The sequence below is a fragment of the Aulonocara sp. 'chitande type north' Nkhata Bay genome, linkage group LG23 (assembly GCF_057382095.1).
Source record: "Aulonocara sp. 'chitande type north' Nkhata Bay isolate Kocher_YH1m ecotype deep benthic linkage group LG23, A_spYH_male_GT1.1, whole genome shotgun sequence".
Classification (NCBI taxonomy): domain Eukaryota; kingdom Metazoa; phylum Chordata; class Actinopteri; order Cichliformes; family Cichlidae; genus Aulonocara; species Aulonocara sp. 'chitande type north' Nkhata Bay.
This window is the reverse complement of record NC_141365.1, coordinates 26,950,374-26,973,499: the sequence shown is the minus strand read 5'-3', so window position 1 is coordinate 26,973,499 and position 23,126 is coordinate 26,950,374. Positions and strand designations below refer to the sequence as shown.

Genomic DNA, 23,126 nt, shown 5'->3' with positions numbered 1-23,126 from the left:
CAAAATAAGAGAGTTTAAACTCAAATATGAAAAATGTGGAACCATAAATCCTTCATGGCACCAACAGGTGAACGTGCTGTTCCGTTTTTGACAGCTTCTCTTGTTGTTGCTGTTTGTTGTCTTGACTTTGATACGATGATGCTGAATAATTCAGAAGAGTTTTTAGCATCCTGCTGCTTTTTGGTTTTCAAGGAAGCTGCTGAAGCTCACAGATCAGGCTGACCTAAAAGCTTTGACATCTCAAGGGGCGATCACAGCAGTGCCTGTGTGTGTGTGTGTGTGTGTGTGTGTGTGTGTGTGTGTGTGTGTGTGTGTGTGTGTGTGTGTGTGTGTGTGTGTGTGTGTGCGTGTGTGTGTGTGTGTGTGTGTGCGTGTCACATGTCCAGACTAGAGAGCAGCTACACAACCTTGACCCAGATAGTTGATAAAGAAGAAGAAAAGGATTCAAGGAAAAGGACAAGAGCATCAATACAAGAAATGAAAGGATGGAGAATAAAGAGGTGAAACAAGGGCAGAGGAAAAGAGGCTGAAAGAGAGAAAGGTGGAGATGAAGAGAAAAAAAAGGACAAGGGGAGAAGAGAGATGATGAAGAAAGAAAAGGTGGAGCGATGAATGAGTTTTGGGATAATACAAGATAAAGTAGTAAGAGAGGAAACCAAGAGAAGGAAGCAAAAGGGGGACAAGATATGAAACAAAGATGAAGGGAAGAAATTAAAAACTGTGAAAAAAAGAGATTTTAACAGACCATGGAATTGTTTTCATAGAGAAGGAAAGTTTTAAAACCAGAAGGAAGAAAGAAGTCAAAGAAAAGTTAACTGAGAAGCAGAAACAGCAAATCCAAGACATGAAAAAAGAAAGGAAGAAGGTGAGTGAAGAAGAGGATAAGGGAGTAATGAGAAAGAAACAGAAAAGAGGGGGGAGAAGGGTGGAGGACAAAGAAAATGAGGAAAATAGGAAAAAGTAAGAAAGAAGGATGAATAAAAATGGGAAACACTGGAAGGAGAGAAGTAGAAAGACAAGGAGGAAAAGGAAAGGAAAGGAGGGAGTAAGAAGATGAAGAAAATTAGAAAAACACAAGAAAAAAGGGGAAAAGGAGGAAAGGAGAATTAAGAAAAGGGAAAGAAGAGGAGGAAAGTTGGGAAGGATGAAGAAAAAAGATGAGAAACGTAGTAAGAAATTGAGAAGAAGAGGAAGGAAGACGATGAAGAAAATGAGTAAAGCACAAGAGGGGTAGAGAAGGAAAATAGGAGGAAAGAAGGGAGAAGAAAATTATGGTAAGAGGTGGAAGAGGAAAACATAGGAGGGAAAAATAAAATAAGCATCATAAAAGGAAGAAAACAGGAATATGAAGAAAAAATGAAAAGCATGAGGGAAAGAGTAAAAAAATGGGTGAATCGGAGAAGAAAAAGTAGGAAAGGAAGAAAAAAGCAGGAAAGGAAGAAAAAAGCAGATGCAGCAGATATGACTGAAGAGGAACAGATGAGGTTGGGAAATAGAATGAGGGAGGAAAGCAGGAAAAGAATATGGACAGGAGGAAAGTGGAAAGGATTTGGGGGGAAAGCTAAAAAGCAGAGGAGGAATAAAACAAGGAGCTGGGAAAGGGATGAAGTGAGGAGCATTATTGGAGGTCACCGCCTCCCTCCTGTTGGTCTGATGGATCCACCCTGACAACCTCAGACCACTGGAGACGCAGACTGTGTGTGTGTGCGTGTGTGTGTGTGTGTGTGTGTGTGTGTGTGCGTGTGTGTGTGTGTGTGTGCGTGTGTGTGTGTGTGTGTGTGTGTGTGTGTGTGTGTGTGTGTAGGTGTTTTCTTCTTTACCGCCTGCACCTCTGTCTGGAAACGTGCACGCACACAGAGGTCAGAGTTCACACAAGAATTGTTTGGTTGTTACAGATGGTAGACTTGAGATCCGTGACCAGGCTGCAAATAGAATAAAACAAAACCCTGATTAATGTTAGTAGAGTGGCTAGAGTGAATGAAGCCGGATTCTCTTTTCCTAAGTGCTTATGAGGAATTCTCCTTTATCACACTTCATGAAGTTTTCCATTGATGAAAACGATCCAAATCTTCACCCTAAGGATTGTAAATGTACTCCACCCCTACAGATTTAGACAGTGGAGCTTGAAACCATAGCTGTCCATTTACTGGTTGAACAGTGGGTAGAAACTGAGATAATAAGAACATACAAGCAGCATAAGTGGTAGAATGAGGAACTCAGTCATTTGGAAGGAGTTCCACATTGAAAGGAGGCAGCTGCTTAGGATGTCTTCTAGATGAGGTGTTTTGGGTGTACCCAACTGGCAGAAGACCTTGGGGCAGATCCAGGACATAGTGGTTAAAGAAAGTAGACACGAGTACTGGGAGGCTAGGCGTACAGCAAAGAGAAAGCTGGCAAAAGGAAAGGAAATGGCCTATAGTGAGTTGTATGGGAAGCTGAAATCAAAGGAAGGAGAAAAGAACCTGTAGTCATTGATTAGACTGAGAGATCAAGCTGAAAAAGATCTGCAACAGATTAGGATGATTAAGGATAGAGACGGAAATATACTTATGACTGAAGATTGTGCGCTTGGAAGGTGAGAAGAATAATTTTTGGAAGTAATGTATGAATAATAAAACCATGGGGGTGGCAGGGAAGTATGTGGCGGTGATGCGGGACATGTATGAGAACAGCAAGACATTGGTGAGGTGTGCAGAAGGAGTGACAGATGGGTTATGAATCAGCTCTGAATCCCTTCTTGTTTGCAGTGGTGATGGACAAGAGATGAGTTTAAATACCTGGGGTCAGCCACTCAAAGCAACAGACAGTGCACAAGAGGGGAGAAGAAGAGAGCACATGCAGGGTGGAGATGATTTATGACAGGGTCAAAGTGATGGTTTGCAAGATGATAGAGACCTTCTACGGTGCACAGTTTGGAGATTTTGGAGTGGTGCTGATGAAAACATGGAAGTCCGGACTTCTGGTTGGCAGCGAGCAGAATGAGCTCCTCAAGGTCGAGCGAATTCCCCCTTAATTTCAAGTTTTCCGACTGCTTCTATGTTTAAAAAAATACTGGGGGGAATAAAGAAAAAGAATAAGAAGATACATGAACCAACTGAACAGTATTTTCCAGAAGAACGAGAGGACACGCACGCTGATATGGCTAACTCAGATGAAGCAAATGGCGCGGGGGCCAATCTCGAATCTTTGCAAGAGGGCATTAAAAATATCAGCCAACAAATCTTTGACCTCCGGACGGAGATGAAAGCTGATTTCAACGCATTCAAAGAAGACTTCAGGCGTGAGTTGAAAGACGACCTAAAGAAATTCAAAGAAGACACAAACCCACAGCTCTTGGCTAACAAGCTAGCGGTCCAAGAATACGGTGAGAAACTCGAGGAAGCTGAAACACGAGTGGCGGGGCTTGAAAGCTGGTCAGCGGTGGCCTATGACGCGCTGAGACAATCGCTAATGGAGCAGAGGAAACTAACCGAAAGGCTAGAAGACCTTCAGTCTAGATCGAGAAGAAATAACCTGCGAATCTACGGAGTCCCCGAAGGAGAAGAGGACAGCTCGGTAATGAGCTTTGTTGAAAATGTGATCAGAAGAGAGGCTAATACCTGATGGCACTGACCCACAAATACAACGGGCTCACCGATCCCTCGGTCCTAAGCCAGGTGCTGATGCCGCTCCCCGTTCCATTGTCGTCTGTTTTCTTCAGTTCAAAACAAAGGAAACCGTCCTCAGAAACGCATGGCAGAAGAAGATCCTCGTCAAAGACAAACCCATCGGTTTCGACCATGATTGCACTGCTACGGTAGTACAACAGCATCGTGCATATAGAGAAGTGAAAAGCGCACTTAAACAAAAGGGCATACGATTCCAATCCCCGTTCACAAAACTCACAGTCCGGCGGATGCGGTACGAGAGATGCAGCGGAGGGGATTTATAGTGGAGGAGCCACGCGAAAGAGGAGGACTCGACCCTACGTCTCAACTAGAGCAACTGGAGAAAGCGTCACCATGGCAACCAGTGACCCGGAGAAGCAACAGCGGAGCCACTCAGAGAGTGTGCGACAAACTACAAGAGTTCCAGCGCAGAACAACTTGACTTCAGAGAAGGGTTTGACTTTGTAGAAACTATTTCAGTGTGGGGGCAGATGAACATTTCAAATATATATCTGCCTTTCCTGAATAATGAATATGTTCTTTATGGTTCTAGTTGTGTATAATCGCTCTACCTTGAGGTAGCCAACAACTTAAGATAGGATGAGTGTGACTCAGATCGGGGTTCTCACTGATTCTAAGAGAGGGCCCTCACTTTCGGTGTGGCTCTCCCTCTCATCATTGTGTGGGGGTGTGTCATTTACCTCATATTGGGAGTCATATTGCAATGTTGTTCGAGTTTTGAATTCTACAGTTCTCTGTAATTGTTCATCTATTTGTCCTACCGTGTTTTGGTTTAGGTTTTGTTTGTTTTCGAGGTCAGTGGTGGAGGATCATTTTACTTTCACAACAGTAGCCTATACTATGTCACAGTGTCTGGAATTGATGTCGCTTAATGTTAACGGTCTGGGAAATCCAATCAAAAGAGCCAGAGTATTAACAAAAATTAAAAAAGAAAATAAGGATATAATCTTTCTGCAGGAAACCCATTTGTCACCACAAGAGAACGAAAAATTAAAGAAACTTGGATATAGAAAAACATATTATAGCTCTCATATCAACAGCCATAAAAGAGGGGTGGCCATTCTTATGGCGAACATAGTGTCATTCGAACTCTTTAAAGTAATAAAAGATAAAGAAGGACGGTACATCATTGTGAAGGGCAAAACCTTAAATAGTGTCTTGACTCTTGTCTGTATGTATGCACCACCAAATAGTCACAAATCATTCTTTAAAGATCTTTTTGACCTAATCTCAGTGGAGGCAGAGGGAATTTGTATTTGTGCAGGAGACTTCAACGTAATATTGAATTATAATTTGGACACAACTAGTCAAACTAGATGCAAAACACATATAGGCAGACACTTGAACTTGACACTTGAGGAAACGGGTGGAGATTACTGCATCCTTCACAAAAGCACTACACACATTACTCAATTCCACACTCAGTGCACACCCAGACTGATTATTTTCTAATGCAAAAGGAAGAATGTCACACAGTGTTAGACTGTAGAATCGGGGTAGCGGATGTCTCAGATCATAATGCGATTTTTTTTTACAATTCAGTTGGACTCACTTCCAAGGAACACGGTTTGGTGCCTTAATGTAGGGCTTCTGAATAATGAATCTATTACATATGATATTAAACAAGAAATAGATACATTCATTAAAGAGAATGACAACAGAGAAGTGAACCCTTTAATTCTTTGGGATTCAATGAAAGCTGTTCTGTGGGGAAGCTTGACAGCAAAAGCTTCTTTTGTTAAAAAAAAAAAAGAATTGAAAAATATAATCAGCTGACAAAAAATTTAAAAGAGCTGAAACAAATCATCAGGACTAAAAAGGACCCCATAACACAGAAACAAATTTTAGAGGTTAAAATGCAAATAGAAAATTTATTGAATCAGGAAGCGGAAAGAAAGGCAAGATATTTGAAACTAAATTATTATGACCTAGGCCCTAAATCTGCCAAATTATTAGCTCGCAGACTGCGAAAACAGCAGATAGATACAGCAATACACAAAATTAGAAAACCTATAACTCAAAAGTTGGAACTAAACCGGAAGAAATAGTAAACATTTTCAACAATTACTACCAAAATCTCTATCTGCAAGAAGGAAATAATAGATGTACAATCAATAAAAAAATGTTTGTACTCACTAGATCTACCTACCATCGGGAAAAACCAAAACGAAGTACTTACTAAGGAAATCGCAGTAGAAGAACTGAATAAGGCAATCAATAGACTGAAAGCCAACAAATCCCCAGGCAGTGACGGGTTCCCCGCAGAATGGTAGAAGGTATTTCGGGAGAAGCTTAACCCTATCCTGCTAAGAACTCTGAACTCTGAGGAAGGGAAGGATAGAGATAACTGTGCAAATTATAGACCGATATCTATCCTAAATGTAGATTACAAATTGTACACTTCAATTATAGCTAAACGAATCGAACTGTTCATTAACGATATAATTGAGGACGACCAATGTGGATTCATTCCAGGGAGGCAAACACAGGACAATATCAGGAGGACATTGATAGTAATAAATGGGATGCAGCTCTTATTAGTCTGGATGCCGAAAAGGCTTTTGACAGGGTTGGGTGGGGATTCTTGTATCAGACCTTAGAAAGATTTGGTTTCACTCAAGACTCAATAAAATTGATAAGGGCAGTGTATCACCAACCTGTAGCTAGACTTAAAATAAATGGATCCCTATCAGCAAGATTCAGCCTGCATCGCAGAACAAGGCAGGGATGTGGGTTAAGTCCCATACTTTTCGCATTATATATTGAACCTCTGGCTCAAGCAATATGACAAGAGGTAGAAATAAAAGGGGTCTTTATAGGAAAAAGGGAGCATAAAATAGGATTATTTGCAGACGATGTAATATTGTATCTGAGGGACTTGAACACCTCCCTTCCTGAGCTTCTGGAAGTAATAGCAGAATTTCATGAATGCTCGGGATATAAACTAAACATCGCAAAAACACAAATGATTCACTTCAATTATGTACCGAGCAAAGAAATTAAAGAAGGCTTTAATATCAATTGGAAAACTAAAAACATTTGGGTGTCTTCATAACAAGAAGCCCAGCTGCATTGTACACTTCAAATTATTTTCCGATCACGGATGATATTAGAAAAGACTTGGAGAGGTGGTCAACATACCCGTTGGACTTTAGAAGCAGAATAAATGTGATAAAAATGAATATAATGCCAAGGCTGCTGTACATTTTCCAGGCACTGCCGGTTGAAATCCCATCTCAACAGTTCGAGGCCTGGGATAAAATGTTGTCGAGATTCATATGGGGAGGCAAAAAGGCAAGAGTACGCTTCTCCACTCTGCAGTTGCCAAAGGACAAACCTTAAATTATATTTCCAGGCAGCACAATTACGCCCTTTATGCCTGTGGTGTGATAATTCATACACTGCAAAGTGGAAACAGATTGAGACACAAGATAGCACGGACTATAATGTCCAGACACTGTTAGGAGAAAATACCTTAACTGACATTATTAAGTCAAAACTCGATCCCATATCCCAGTTTTCATTACAGATATGGTGCTCTATTGTCAAACATTTAAAACCGCAAAATGGCCAGAGGAAGTTGAGATGGAGAGCCTGGGGTTTTAAACCAGGACAATATGACAAGGCTTTCAAAGAGTGGACCAACAGGGGCCTAACTGCTCTCTGTTTAATTACCAAAAAGGACAAAGTCAGGAGCTTTCAAGAGCTTAAGGACATGTTTGAATTGGAAAACCGGGATTTCTTTCGATATCTACAACTTCGAGATTATTACAATAAAGAGATAGCTGAGGCTGAGATGATTAACCCTCTAATTGAAACGATGTGCGACGCCTACCAGCAGAAAACTACTAAACTATCATCCAAATTATACTCTAATTTGATGAAGAATCAAAGATTTACCTCTTTATATGTAAAGACAAAATGGGAACAGGAACTAAAACTGTCAATTACAGATGAAACATGGTACCAGTTATGTGGTTCACTTCAAACGTCTACAAATTCCCTACAGTGGCGGGAATTTAATTGGAAATGTCTTATTAGGTTTTTTTTTATCACTCCTCACATTAGGAGCAAGCAGGTGGGCACACAGCAGCCTTGTTGGAGAAGCTGTGGTGAAGTGGCAGCTAACCACTCCCATATCTTTTGGTCTTGTTCTAAAATTATTCTGGACAACAGTGAATGATACCTTACAAAAAGTCTTTGGTTACAAGGTCCCTGAGGACTGTACTGCTTTATTTTTAGGAAATATTGATGATAGAGTTAAAAGAGAGGACTTATATTTAACTAAGCTTCTTCTTACTGCAGCAAGAAAAGCCATTACTAGGCTGTGGCTTAAGCCCGAGGCCCCAACTTTCCTTCACTGGACAAACATAATTCAAAAAGTATGTATGGGAAAATAACTTTCGCATTACGACTAAACTACAGCTCTTCACTCAGAACTGGAAGAAGTGGTCAATGTTGATCATTTCTGACGCAAGAATTGACTTTACGCTCAACAACAACGACATGTATTCCCCTGTGGATTTTTATGGATGTAACTTTTATTGTTATTATTAATATTATTATTATATGTGTACTTTATCTTTAGACCTGCATATAATCTGTACGAGGTGTTCAGTGGCGGAAACCGATATTATTGTCCTTTATGTGGACAAACGTTCTAATCTCTACAAATTTTCAACATGAAGGTTTTGGTTTCACAAAATTATGATCAAATTCTAACTTGAAATGGGGTTTCTGCGGCCGAGCTAATCTCCTACTCACTGTAACTCCTCCACTGCCTCTTTTCGTCTTTATAATTTTTTATGTTGTTGTTTTTATCTTGTTCTTACTCTTTTTTTTTGATTACTATGTAATGTTCTTTAAGTATTTTCTGTTTGTTAAAAAGAAAAAAAAAGCAATGCTAATAAAAAGAGATTTGCAAAGAAAAAGAAAACATGGAAGTCCGAGCTCAGATTTTCATTGGTAGTTACCAGAATGTCCGTGATTAGAAATGAGTACGTAAAGATTGAGCGGTTTGGAGACAAAGTTAGAGAGGCAAAGGCTGAGATGATTTGGGCATGTGCAGAGGAGGGATAGTGGATATATCTGAAAAAGGATGTTGGAGATGGAGCTGCCAGACGGGAGGAACAGAGGAACACTTCACTGAACAGCATTACTATTAGACTGATCACTTTGACCCATTGTTGTAGTTTTTCAAAGGTAGCAGCAGTAGTTTTACTGTGGTTGCAGGTTTAGTGTAGCTCAAGTACTTGTGACTATGATGTGCACATAGCACATCATTATTAAAAAATAATAATAGCAGCAGAAACCAGTCACACCAGCACGAGTACTCAGCCTTAGATGTGTGTAAAAATCTGCCAGATTGTTTATGAAGTTCTGATCTCAGCAGTAATTAAGTATCAGACAAATGATGAAGGTGGCGATGGTGACGATGACAGAAGTGTTGATGTTTATTCAGAGGAATGGGTTCACACTCAGCGAGGAGCCTCCATCAGACTCTTTAACATCATCACAGCACGTACAGCACAAGTGTTCTGATTTCAAAGGATTTTAAACTTTCTTTTTTTCAGCACCCGAGATAAAAGAACTAAGTGGTTAAAATTTTGTATTTAAATATTTTCTTCATTTTTTTTAATTAAACGAGCACTGTGTTGATCAATCCTCAAAATTAAAATGGGATTGTTATTGTTTTGTTTGTTATATATTTTTTTACATTTTTGTATTTATTTTATTATCAATATTTGTTATTTTTATGCTTTATTTATTGTTGTTTATGTCTCTCCACTGCCTCACAAATTTAATTTGTTTATAAGTATTTATCTGTTTATCTATCCTATAATAAAACACTTCAGCCTCCCCCACCAACAAACTGGCTGGAGAGGTGGTCAGAGACAAAGGAATGTCTTTGATCCTACAGTTTGAACTAAGACTTACAAATTTAAGTAACACAATGACAACATTCAACAATTTGACTCCAACAGTTGTCAACAATAACAAATTTCACTATTTATTCTGCTATTTATTTATTTATTGTTTTTATATTTGTATTTATTTACATTATATTGTCATCATTATTGATTATTTTTTATCTTTTATTTCCATCACCCATTTAAATGTATCTTTTTAAACATCAATTCTTTCATTACTGTTAATATTGCTCTTTCTGATCATTAGTTAGAATTACTTTATTTCTTCCTCTCGTCCCACAATTTCAATTTTTAGTTTATTTATTTATTTTTATTCTTACACCTTTTATTTCATTAGCATTTATTATGATTAATTAGTGTTTTTCATTTAATTTTTTTTATTTTTATATTTATTTATTTACTTTAACTCCACGTAACACCCTGTCTTCTTCACGCCCTTACTCAGCCTACTAGTTAGGGGGACAGCAGTAATTAACAGTCACTTGTATTTAATAAATAAAGACATTCGTCATCACTTCCCTGGGCGTCCACTCGCTGTGTTTCAATCAGAGGACCTGATTGAAGACTTGACAGCGGCAGGGACAATCTGTTCCCGCCGGCACACCCCGTGTTTTCCTGACCTCCACAACCTCTCCGAGTCTCTTCCTGTCACCCAGTCAGAGCTGCCACGGCGGATCTGAGGAGGGGCGTGAACAGGCCGCCACGTCACTCTGCCATTGTCGGAGCTGTTGGCACCTCAGTGCAACACACACACACACACACACACACACACACACACACACACACACACACCTGCATGTTAGTGTTTTGACAATAAGCGACGAGTGATGGTCCTGTCCTGTAGAGTTGTGCGTCTATACTGAGTGTGTGAAGCCCTCTAATTTCATCTAGCGCCTCTTTCCACAGCTGGAAGCAGGCGTTTTTAGAAGGATTAATAAGTACTCACCTCATCTCACCTCGTCTCACAGGTGGACGATGGCTCCGCCTCAGAGGACAGGTTCCAGCAGCAGTCTTTGTTCTGCTTTGGTGAACTCATCATTCAGGTTCATCATGTGCTGCAGGCTGAGGACATTAAGAACGCTGGTTTGGTGTTTGAAGCTGCTTGGTTTTAGTCTTCTTAGGCATCAACTAAAACAGACTTGATTCATTGCTGAAGCTGCCATATTTGTGCTACAACTACTATTCCCATTCCCAGCCAGAGGTGGCTAAAATTAGAGACTTTCTTTATTTAAATAGAAGTACAGATACCTGTGTTAAAAAATACTCAAGCAAATATTTTTATTCGAGTAAAGGTGAAAAAGTACAGGCTCTGAAATCTCCTCAAAGTAAGAAAGTAAAAAGTAGTCGAATAACTTTTTGTTAAGTTAACTGAACCTTGTGCTGTATTAATATAATAATAAAGTAATATTAATAAATGAGGATAAAAATGTTTCAAATTTAAATTCCAACTCTAATGAGTGTACTCGGTTTGACCTGTAGGACATAAGCAGCGAAAGTGAATTTAAAAAAAACTATTTTCTGCTGCCTATATTGTAGAGGGTGACCTTACCTCCACACATAAAAGGTAAATAGCGTTCAGTCAGGGGTTACAGTGGGATTCATCAGGTGGATGAAATACAGGCTCAGCTCAGGGAAAAGAATCATAACTCACAATAATTTCTAACATGAGCTCCAGTAGGTTTTCTTAGTGCACATGATGTCAGCTGACCGCTCTTTGTAGAAAAGATCAGATTTGAACACCATCAGGTTGGTTTTCTTGGAGCTGGACATTATCACACTTGGACAAGACGATTGAACACAGAGTTATCCAAGGAAGCCACATCCTTCACGTAAATGAGAAGATCATGCAAGTACACATATATGCTAATCGGTCCTAAGTAAGAAAGAGTTTCAGTAAAGCTATCAATAGAGGCCAAAACAAATGTTCACATTGGGCTGTAAAAATTGTTTACTAACGAACCCCAGGTGGTGATTAGTGGAACTGCAACTTCTGTCAGCTTCTTTTAATTTTTCATCCCCAGAGGCTGATGCTTGATCTAAACCTGTGGTCCTCAAACTCAAAGCCAAAAACGTTCACTCCCACCAGCCCACAGTTTTCATCATGATCAATAAAATTATCATTAAAAATTAAAAAAGGATCCAATTTTAGTTTTATTGACGTAAAAGCCACATTTTGAGAACCATTACTACTCGTGCTGCTGCTCCGCCTGCGGTCTCATCCTTTTCTAACAGACCTGCTTCGCCCTCTGGTGGCCAGCAGCAGAAACTACACCAGATCTGCTCACAGCCTTCAGTAAATATCACAGCGTGTTTCACTTACAGCTTCTGATGCAAATAATGAATACAGTGTAAAGAAATTATGGCTGTAAAACCGTTTGAAAGCAATTTACCAAAAGAAGAGAGAATAATGAAAAATGAGCACAGCAGCTCGGGAAAAATACTGATAATCAAACTAAATTGGTTAGTGAAATAAAGAGCGACTTTAATGTTCCTCTCTGCAGCAGCAGGGGAAGAATATAAAGCTAATCCTCCTCCTCGGGGATTATCTTCATCTTCCACTGTCAGGGTTTCTGTCTTACTGTAATCCTCCGGCTCCATGATAGTCTGACAGCTGTTAACACAGACACCCAATCAGCTGGACACATTTGTGAGACAAGGAGGAAGTAAAAGTAAATTCAATATAGGTGAAAGGAGTGTTGGTACTGGTAGTACTGTGTACTGGGAACAGAGGAAGTACTGATAGCAGAATTAGATATAGAGGAGATTTAACAGTGATCACAGACGTAGTCATTGTTGTATTTTCGTAAATATATGAATGAAAAAAAGTGTATTTGTTGATTTTATTGTATTCATTATGAACAATAATACCTGGAATATTTAAATAAGATCATCAAGTAAGATTCTTGGTAAAGATTCTGGGTTTTTATTCAGAAGGAAACAAACGGGAGTAAAGTTTTACAGAGATTTTTGATGTGATCATTTCTGGACTCTGAAGTTTGAGGGCACTTTGAGGAACGGTGCCGCTGTTTTACACAGATCTGATTGGTCACTAGGTGGTGGATTGGTACATGATTATGTCTCATTTGGAACATAATCTGCTCCGCTGCTTAAAACGTGATCCACCTTGATAACATCGAGAACAGACGATCATCTCCGAAGTTTCAACCTCTGGTGAATCTATCAAGTTACATAAAACTTCTTAAAATCCACAAACTGTTGCTCTGTGCAGATTAAAAGCTAACAAGATAGAGGTTAATGCACACCACATCAAACTCTGTTTGGCTTTTAAATGAAAATAAAACCAGCTCTTTTCCTGCTCCACCTGAGTCTCAGTCCTCAGGACATCATGGGAGTCCTGAGGGAGTTATCGCTCATACCAAAACACACTGATGCTCCTTCGTCCTTGTCTCATTGACCTGAATTACTGTTTTCAGAGAGAAACCTGAGCTCAAATTGTATTGTTTTTGTTCACTGGGTTAAATCACTCTCTGCGTCATTGGGTCTGCTGGGTTTGGGGCTGATAGTTTGCACTGCTCTTTGTAGAGTTCTGGTTATTATTGAAGTGAACTTGCTGAGTCGTTGTATATAAATTATAGTGAACTGTTAATAAAGTGGAATGGAAAAGTATTTCCCCCTTTTCTCATTTCTTAGTTTAGTTGGGGTTTTTTTTTTGCATATTTATCAAGCGTGCATATTTCAACCCATCAACATATGTTAATATTAGACAAAGAAACCCCCAAGCCAAAAAATAGCTTGTCTCACAAAGTAAAGCAGGATAAAAGATCTCAAACACCAACACATCAGGCCACGAACTAAAGAAACAGCTAAGAAACAAAGTCAGTGACATGTATCAGTCTGGAAAAGGTTACAAAGCCATTTCTAAGGCTCAGGAACTTCGGTGAACCACAGTGAGAGACATTATCCACACAAAGAAGAAACCTGGAACAGTGGTGAAGCTATGGACTAAAATTACTCCAAGAGCTTCGATGGCTCATCAAGGAGGTCACAAAACAAAATGTAAAGGACTGCAGGCCTCCCTTGCCTCAGTTAAGGTCAAAGTTCATGATTCAACAATAAGACAGAGACTGGGGAAAATAGTCTCCATGGGAGAGTTCAAGGAGAAAACCACTGCTGACCAAAAAGATCACAAATGCTGGTGTCATATTTACCAAGAACACCTAATCAACCCAGAGAAAATGTTCTGTGGACTGACTGCTTCAGGACGACTTGCTGTAACTGATGGAACCATGAATTCTGCTCTCTACCAGAAAATCCTGAAGGAGGATGTGCGACCATCAGTTCATGCTCTGAAGCTCAGGAGCACTTGGGTTCTGCAGCAGAACAACGATCAGAAACACACCAGCGAGTCGACCTCTGACTCGCTCCAAAAAAACAAAATGAAGGTTTTGGAGTGGCTGAGATAAAGTCTGGAGTTAAACCAGATTGAGAAGCTTTGACGTGACCTTAAACAGGCTGTTCATGCTGGAAAATCATCCAGTGTGTCTGAATTAAAGCAAATCCGCAAAGAGTGTCTTTGCAATTTCCTCTGCATCCAGTTTTTAAAAAAGACGCAGACACTGATCATGAAAGCACACAAATCACCCTTTCTTGTGATGGAACATCTGATCTCGAAATCTCGAAAACAGATTTGTTATATATTGATTTAGTTTTGAGTTTTTTGCTTTTCGGTTTGTTTTCAGTTGTTTTCTTTTCATTTGGTATATGGTCAGTATGTGGATGCACCGACGCCTCCTCAGGGTGGTTATAATGATAAATACTACAACTGAAGACATATTTTTTCCATTTTTTCTTTGATGATCCAATTTTTTTCCACACTTAAATGCAGCTGTGTGTACGAACCCTGCTGTAAACATGCAGGAACATCGGGGAGATAAACACAGCGGCGCCTGCGGTCAATCAAATCTGTCCAGACCTCCTAATTCTCTGCTCTGTGGCCCAGTTTGGCTTCAATCTCTTAAAGCTCCCATCTCCTCACCCACACCCACACCACACCACACACCAACAGCACACCAACAGCGCTGCGTGGTGAATAATTGACGAGTCCTGCCTCCTCTCCCTCCCTCTCTGTGTTTCTTTCCATCACTCTGTCTTTGTGTTGTCGCTCGCCGGGTTCTCCAGACCGTGAAGACCCGCCCCTCCCTCTGCTCCATCACGTCCACTCGCCACCTGCTGCTGGCTGGATGTTGACGACTGTCAGCAGGTAGACAGACGGACGGAGGGGCAGGCAGGAGCAGCAGCTGCTGGTAAGATGAAACCGTTCTGTTACGGTCAGACAACACAGACTTTTTGGAGGTTTTTATCTCACAGGCTGCATCTGCTCCTCATTCTTCTTATTTCTCATGTTCAGGTATAATTTTATTAGAGGACGACATAGTGAATGAGTCTGCTGAGCATTCGTTTCATTTAAAGGATGTTTTTACTGCCGTCGCCCTGATGGGGACCCTTTTTTAAAACTGTGAGAGTGCTCGAGTCATGTATGTGATTTTGCTTTCTCGCTGCACCCAGTTTTCTATACTCAGATGAACTTTATTCATTCCCAGATCTGTAATCAATAAACTCCTTTTTTTAATGAATAGATGATTATTAGTTTTTTGTTTTTATCAACAAAATCAGTTTTGGTGACACAGGAGAGCAGTGATGCTTCTCTGGTATTATAACATGCTGTTAAACCTCTCGGTGCTCTATTCTATAGGATTTATGTTCAAATTCTGTTGTTATTAAAATCTATCAGACTACTTTTGACATGACGTCTGAATTCACGTTTGTCCATTTCAGAGGAGTAGTGCAGAGATGCTGCAGCTTTTACTAAATTATGACGAATCAGTCCGGCCCCCTGATGGCTTTACAAAGTCTGACAGTTTGCACAAAAGGAGTTTTGTTTTTTTTTACTCTGTGTTTTGCACCTGCAGGCAGATGTTTGAATAGTTTTCAGTTCCACAGTCAGCAGCCTATTTCCTGGAAATCTTTCTTGGAAAACTCCCAAAATCCTTTAATCACAACTCTGATCATCACATCAGGCAAAGATGAAAAATATTTTTCCATGTTTTTTTTTTATGATAAATATTTTTGTCAGTTAGTTTAATTATGGTGATTCTCCATCAACAGCTTCACTTTAGCCTCCCGACGGCCACAGCTCGTCATGTCTTTGCATTTTGCTTCCAAGCAGCCAGACTTTGTTGTCATTTTTTAAAGTGGTCTTGATCAATCGTTCTCTGATAGTTTTTACAGTTTTATGTTGTACATTGGATGTTTTTTCATTCACTTTTACTTCAGTCCTTGTAACTGACCGTTATTGGAGGAATGTTTTTTTTATTTGTTTGTTAAAAACATAATTTTTTCCCATTTCTGTAATTGAATTTTGACAGAAGGTGATTCTCAGAGAGCTTTTAGCTGAAAACTTGCATGGTGTGCAGTCTGACCTTAAAAGATTTGAGGAAACTGCAAAAGTGGATAACAAAAGAACAAGTCTCAGTCTAAAGAAAACTATCTACAGTATCTGAAAGTCTTGTCCTTGAGACATACAAAACAACCTGAGAGATGCACCTGGACCTTTATCTACTGTTCACTGAAGCCTCAGAAATGGTGTTAGTGGAAGGAAGCCATGCCTAAGGAAGGAAACAGGGAGAAAAAGCTGATATCTTGAACATCTTGTCAAAATGGAGAACCATGTCTGAAGACTAAATGAATCACTGCACCTATTTCTCATTCAAATACTGCAACACAAGTTCAGGAAAATAGTGAAAATATGTCAGAAAACCAAGAGATTCCTGTTATATCCAGTGGATTTGTTAAACTAGATTTTTTTTTTTTAATATACTAACTTTTAATTACTTCCAAAGGTCCACGTGCAGTGCCTTTTTACCCACTAGGGGCAGAAGCTCACTTAAAAATTGTGTTTTTACTGCAAAATTTCACCAGAACTAATCAGCAACTTTTTAGTTATTTATTTTTTCTTTCATTATATTTTTAATTACAAAAAGTGTTGTAATATTAGGAAAAATAACATTGCAAAATAATATATAGCACTGCAACCAAAAAGCAAAAGTGAAAAAATATATTAATAATTAAATTAAATCAAAACTACTGAACATTTTAAAAGATAAAAACCTCTTAGGCTTCAGATGTCCAGTATGCATTATTAAATAATAAAAAAAATAGCTTCAGTATAACTAAACCTTCTAAAATGTGTAATTACAGCATCTCTTTAACTCTGTAGAGCTGCAGCAGCTCTTATTTAAATGATCTCTGACGCAATGTGACAGATTAGTCCAGGCGCGACCCAATCTGGCTTTGCAGACTAATGAGAGTGGGGCATAACTCAGGGTTTTTTTTTTTAAGTGAGTCTGCGTTTCAGGTTAGGTTTTACTGAGCATTACTTTCTGTATTAGTGAAGTTCTAACTGCGTGTAAAGTTGACCTTTTTCTTCTAGTGTCTCATACGCTTGATGCCTTTGTCCTCCAGTCCTCTTGTGTATGTCTTCATAGTTGATGCAACTCTTTTTGTCTCTGACTAGTTCCTGTTTTACTTTGAGGGTTAGAGTTTTTTGGAACCTGTGCTATATTTACTTCTTTTGTCTGAGTGATTCCTCAATCAGCCCTCGGTGTATAAATAGTCCTGTCCTCCTCTTTGTCGCCTGTAAATGTTCATGTTTTTTCCCATGTGTTGCCTCGTGATCTCCTTTCCCCCATCGTTGTTACTCCTGCGCAACCTCTTTATGGCAAAGGTGGTCTGTCTATTTGGACAGTTAGTAAAGGGTTTTTGTTGTTTCTGTTAGAGTTGTCTGATTTGGTTTTAACACCCAGTGGTGTTTAAATGAATGTTCATTTAAACAGCCCTGGTTGAATGGCAGAGCTGTGATTGAATGTGGGGGGAAAATCTCAGATTTTTTAACATCTGTTTTGTAATGATGATTAGTTAAATCTGACTGCTGTTTTTTACAATAAAGGAATATTTTCCCTGACCCATTTCTGATCATAGATCAGATTGGAGGATATTTAAATGAGTTTGAATGAATTTAAATGAGAAAATCTAAAAATTCACCTTTAAAAAGTTTGCAGTGTCATCAAGGTACAGTGGCTCTCTCTCTTAGCCTTTTAGGCTGGATTTCTCATTTATCTCATCACAGATAGTACTGCATATGTCTTTATGAAAATTTTAAATTCTCAGTGCTGTAAAGAAGTCCTGCTGAAAGCTGTCATTTGTAGATTAGTGGATTTATGCTTTGAAGTCGAGCTCCCACACAGGGTCACAAGATTAGTTTAGAGCTCCTGTGATGAAAAAAAAAGGATTATTTTTTTCCCACAGTTGTTTTAGTCAGCATTTACAACTTTTATAAAAACAAAGAAGATTCAGGTCTAACTCACTGTACATTCAAGAACAAATGAAGGCAACAGCATTTATAGGTAGAGATCTCCCGCTATCTGTTTGTTTGGTTGTTTTTCTCAGTTATAAAAATGTCGATTCGTCAGAAACACAGAAATATACAGCTGTAGTCAGAAATTTACATCTGCTCCTTATGGGCAAGAATGTAACTGTAATTTTGGTATTATAATGATTTCTTTGAACTGTCTTTTTCAAGCGGGGAATGATTGTACAGGATATATTTTTAATAACTTTAAAAAACAAGAATATTGGATTTCCTCTAATCCACACAGGCTCAAATATGTACATACACTCACCTAAAGCTTTATGGTCAGACGAGACAAAGATTGAGCTATTTAGGCCAGCGGTCCCCAACCTTTTTTGCACCACGGACCAGTATAATGTCAGACAGTATTTTCACGGACCGGCCTTTAAGGTGTTGCGGATAAATACAACAAAATAAAATGATACGACCAAGACAAAAACTGTGGTATTTTGTACATTTAATAATAAACACGAATTCACTGTGTAATTGTGTAACTTTATTAGCAGTGCTGACAACACTGAGAGTAACCTCCTCCTCTCTGCCCCTTAATGCTCTCTGGTCGCTATGGTAATGCCTAATTTCTTTCAAAATAAGCCACACAACTACAACACTGGAAAAGACCCAGGGAAACCGAGTTAACGATAAAAACCCTAAAAACCATAAATTTCACATCTCAACTCTCACGGTCCAGTACCAAACGACCGGTACCGGTCCGTGGCCCGGGGGCTGAGGACCGCTGATGTAGGCCACATTGACCACAAGTATGTTTGGAGGAGTAAAGGTGAGACTTTCAAACCTAGGAACACTATACCAGCTGTCAAGCATGGTGGTGATATCATCATGCTCTGGGGTTGTTTTGCTATCAGTGGTACTGGTACAATGTAAGCTGAACAAATTTCATGGAATAATATAATAATATAATAGAGGAGGACTAGCTCCAAATTCTTCAACTTCACCTCAAATCAACAGTCTGACAGTTAAAACTTGGACACAGTTGGGTGTTCCAACATGACTATGATACCAAACAAACATCAAAACTGGTTTTGGTATGGATAAAGCAGCCTCACATTAAACTTCTGGACTGGCCTTGCCAAAGCCAAAGCGGATGATGCATAAAAGCCAGGACCGTGACTGGAAACCAACCAATTTAAATGAACCCTACCAATTCTGCAAAGAAAAATAGTCAAAAGAGTTTAAAGGGTTACTCTTTGTTCAAAATGTAAAAAGTTGAAAACATAGTTGAAACATAATGCTTCATTTTTTTCCTCTTCTAATCACTACAATCACAAATCTTCACACTAAATCTATATATATTTCCTGCACAGTATAAGATTTGTGTATCCATGTCACAGTCCTGAAAGAGGTCACTGAGTGGTAAAATCCTTCCTTGTTGTTTCAGAGAGCCATCATGAAGCTGGTTTTGCTCCTCCTGCTGGTGACGGAGGCATCCTGCAGGTCTCACAGCTCTGGGTGTGAGAAGGGCTGTGACTGTCTTGGAGACCTCAAGTTCACCATATGCTCAAGGGCTTCCTTCACACGGCTCCCCAGCCGAGTGCCTCCCAACACTGAACGCCTCGACCTGTCTGACAACTGGATCTCCATCATCCCCGAACGCACCTTCAACACCACTCGCAAACTACGGGTACTCCTGCTGCAGAACAACAACATCAGCGTGGTGGAGGATGGGGCCTTCTCACAACTGGAGTTCCTCCAGAAGCTGGATCTGAGCTGGAACCAGATCACCACTCTCTCTGAGGGATTCTCCATTGGCCTAGCCTCACTGCAGGAGCTGCAGCTGTCCCACAACCGACTGACCACCCTGGGCAGCCGGACCTTCCGGCACCTGGACAGCATCCAGCGATTAAACCTGACCAACAACAGCATCCAGACCATTCAGATGAGGTCGTTCTCCTCAATGAGCCTCCTCCGACAGCTCCACCTGCAGGACAACCAGCTGACGTCTCTGAGGAGTGGCACTTTCTCCATGCTGCGCTCTCTCGAAGTCCTCAACCTGGCCGGAAACCAGATCAGTGAGGTGGAGACTGGTGTCTTCAAGCCACTTGCCAGCTTGACGTTACTCAACATTGCCAAGAACCAGCTGACCACCATCTGCTTCAAGACTTTCCTGAGCATCCACACCTACAGCACCCACCTCCTGCTGGAGGGGAACCCCTGGAACTGCGACTGTGACCTGCAGAGAGTTTTCCGGAAGCTGCACAGCATCCAGCGGCTCTTCCTGGATGACTACTACAACCTGACATGCAGTTCGCCACCTGACCTCCAGGGCTACCTTCTGATAAACGTGGATGATGAGCTGTGCATTGCTGAGACGGTCACTGTGCTCATCATAACCATCACCGTCATCATCACCCTGCTGGCTGCCATGCTGATGGGTGAGAGAAAGAGGAGGAGGAGGAAGAAGAAGGGATTCCACTGGACGCAGCAGGGAGACTTTTCAGACGAGTCAGACTACTGAAGCAACTTCTGTTTCTGACTTAAATATATCACTCTTTCTTTTCTCGCACTGTAGTCTGATAGTATTTTCAACCAAGAGTGCTCATAGCTAGACTAGAAGTGGAGTTTAAAAAGTCCAGATAGAAGCCTCAGTGAGATTAAAAACCTGTTTTTCAAAAGTGACTTGGCCAAGAAGGCAGCAGAGATTGTATCCATCCATCCATTCATTGCATTCTACATATGTGAAGCTGGGTTGTGGTCACAACAAATCTGTTTTTAACTGAGGATTTCAGGGCATGAACTGATGGTCGGACATCCTCCTTCAGGATTTTCTGGTAGAGAGCAGAATTTGTGGTTCCATCAGTTACAGCAAGTCGTCCTGAGGCAACAAAGCAACTCCAGACCATCACACTACCACCACCATGTTTGACTGTTGCTATGATGTTGATTTTATGAAATGCTGTGTAGGTTTCTTTTGTTCTTTTTCTAACCCTTTCCAGACTGTTAGATGTCAGTGACTTTGATTGTCAGCTGTTTCTTTAGATCATGACATAATGTGTTTCTTTTTGAGAATATTGAAATCAGGTTCAATTTTATTTTCTTGATTCAACTGGTGTGGTCGTAATCAGGTCTGGGTGTAACTAGTGACATTGAGTAACCACATTTTTTTGGAAGGCTATATTCAGAGTCAACTTGGGTGTGTGTGTGTGTGTGGGGGGGGGGGGGGGGGGGGGGTAGATGCTCATACTTGGGTTATCTTTGTCTATTATTTAAATGTATTTGATGATCTGAAACAAGTAATGTTCTTCCCCACGGTCTCCTCCCAGCTTTGGAGGGTTCCCTCCCAGAAAAACTCCCAAAACGCCCTTTAAAGCATGTCTGTTATGACTGAAGGGAAGGTTGCTGATTACACATGTATACACACAGATAAGAGGGAACCAGCTCAAGGATAGATTTATACAAAAACCAGCCAGCGGGTAAGCCTGCAGACACACAGAGAACAGAAGTGATTTCCACAACCATTTAGCAATATATATATAATAGATCATTGCATTAAAATGCTCCAAAAGGCACCAACAGCATAAGCACAATCAAAAGGTCCAGTTGACTGACAGCTATATTAGAGATAATCCATTACAGTCTATCTTTTCTGCAGCAGTTTCAAGAGCATGAAAGGCTAGACAAAATTGTCCTCAATCTCCTGTTGCTGGAGCTTTCACAGGACTTCACCAAACAAAGCCCATTTTTTCTACTACTGTTGTTGTTGTGGTAGTGGTTGTGGGTCACAAGGTAGAGTGGGCTAACAGCTAATCGTGAAGGTTGCCCGTTCCAAACACAGTTCCTGTAGTCTGCATGTTGAAGTAGATCGGGTAAGATGCTGAACTCTGAAGTGCACCTATTTGAAATAGAGTAGAAAGCACTATTTAAGTACCAGTCAATCAACCTTTCTTCAAAGAGGCATGTCCTTTGCCATTTGTTTGGACCGGTAGTCAAAGACTGCTTTCTAGTTAAGCACTCAAAGTGTTTTCTTACCACAAGCCTCATTCACCACACTACCCATACAGTCATACAGGTGCTTTTTTCTATGCCTAAGCACCTTGTCTAACATTTGCACACACACTCTCACTCCAATGGTTGCAGCTGCTGGCTGTATGTGTGCTGGGGCTTATACCGGGCTCCTGAATTAGTTGGAAGTCAGAAATTCCAAGTTCCTAATTGGAAATTTTTTGTGGAACATCCCCTCAACTTGGATTTCCCACTCGGAAAGTTGGAGCAGACCAACATCCTCCGAGTTAGCAATCAGAGATGGCTCCCTTTCAAGTACTAACCAGGCCTGACCCTGTTTAGCTTCTGAGATCAGATGAAATCAGGTGTGCTCACGGTGGTATGGCCTTAAGTTTGGTATGGCCATCTTTAAATCAATAATCATGAGTGTGTATGACTACAGCTCCTTAGGTACAGATTTTTACTGCTCTGAAAATGACTGTGTGACATGAGACGTTATTTACTTCAAGCGGCTGGGTGGAGTGTGTGGTTTCCTGGTGATGTAACTTTATGATGCCTTCCAGGAACTCTCATTGCTCTTGTATTTAAAGCCAGCAGTCCTCACCCACCTGTCTTTACACCTTTGTTAAATACGGCATGAATTATGCTCTTCTGCATTTGCTCTGTTTGTTCTGTAAAGCAAAGAAGGTGTACAAATAAAGTCCTTTCCATCTCATTGATTGTCACGGTGTTTGAACCAATTAATTTCTGTCACAAAGAAAAATGGAAAACGACATGACACCTTTCAGACTTGATGGTGATCATGAAGGAACATTTCTGACTTAACAATAGAGCCAGTTTACACAGTTCATGATCTTTACAGCTAAATTATAATATGAAGCCTTTTAAAGAGGAAGGTTTGATTACAGCTCCTCTAAAACTGGGCATGAGTGCATTAAACAAGAGAGTTTCTGTATGATTATTGGATAATAATTTGATATTGATCATAAGAAAGATGCAAAATGCTCCTTATGGTGAAAAATGTTTTATTGTTGTAGACTAATAAGCCTTCAGGGAGTCCTACAGTCATTTTGAACTGCCTGTGTCTCTTTAAAAATGAATTATTGCTGTGTTTTTGTATGTTTTGACTGCGATTAATGG

General features: G+C 40.1%; 1 protein-coding gene across 1 annotated transcript; it reads left to right on the top strand.

Annotated features, from left to right (window-relative positions):
- The first annotated feature begins 14,626 nt into the window (after positions 1 to 14,626).
- Positions 14,627 to 21,188, top strand: LOC147302006 (uncharacterized). Its single transcript, XM_086282988.1, has 2 exons — positions 14,627 to 14,862; positions 19,426 to 21,188. The coding sequence occupies exon 2, from the start codon at positions 19,435 to 19,437 to the stop codon at positions 20,500 to 20,502; it is 1,068 nt and encodes a 355-aa protein (XP_086139114.1). The 5' UTR covers positions 14,627 to 14,862; positions 19,426 to 19,434; the 3' UTR covers positions 20,503 to 21,188.
- The last annotated feature ends 1,938 nt before the right edge of the window (positions 21,189 to 23,126 follow it).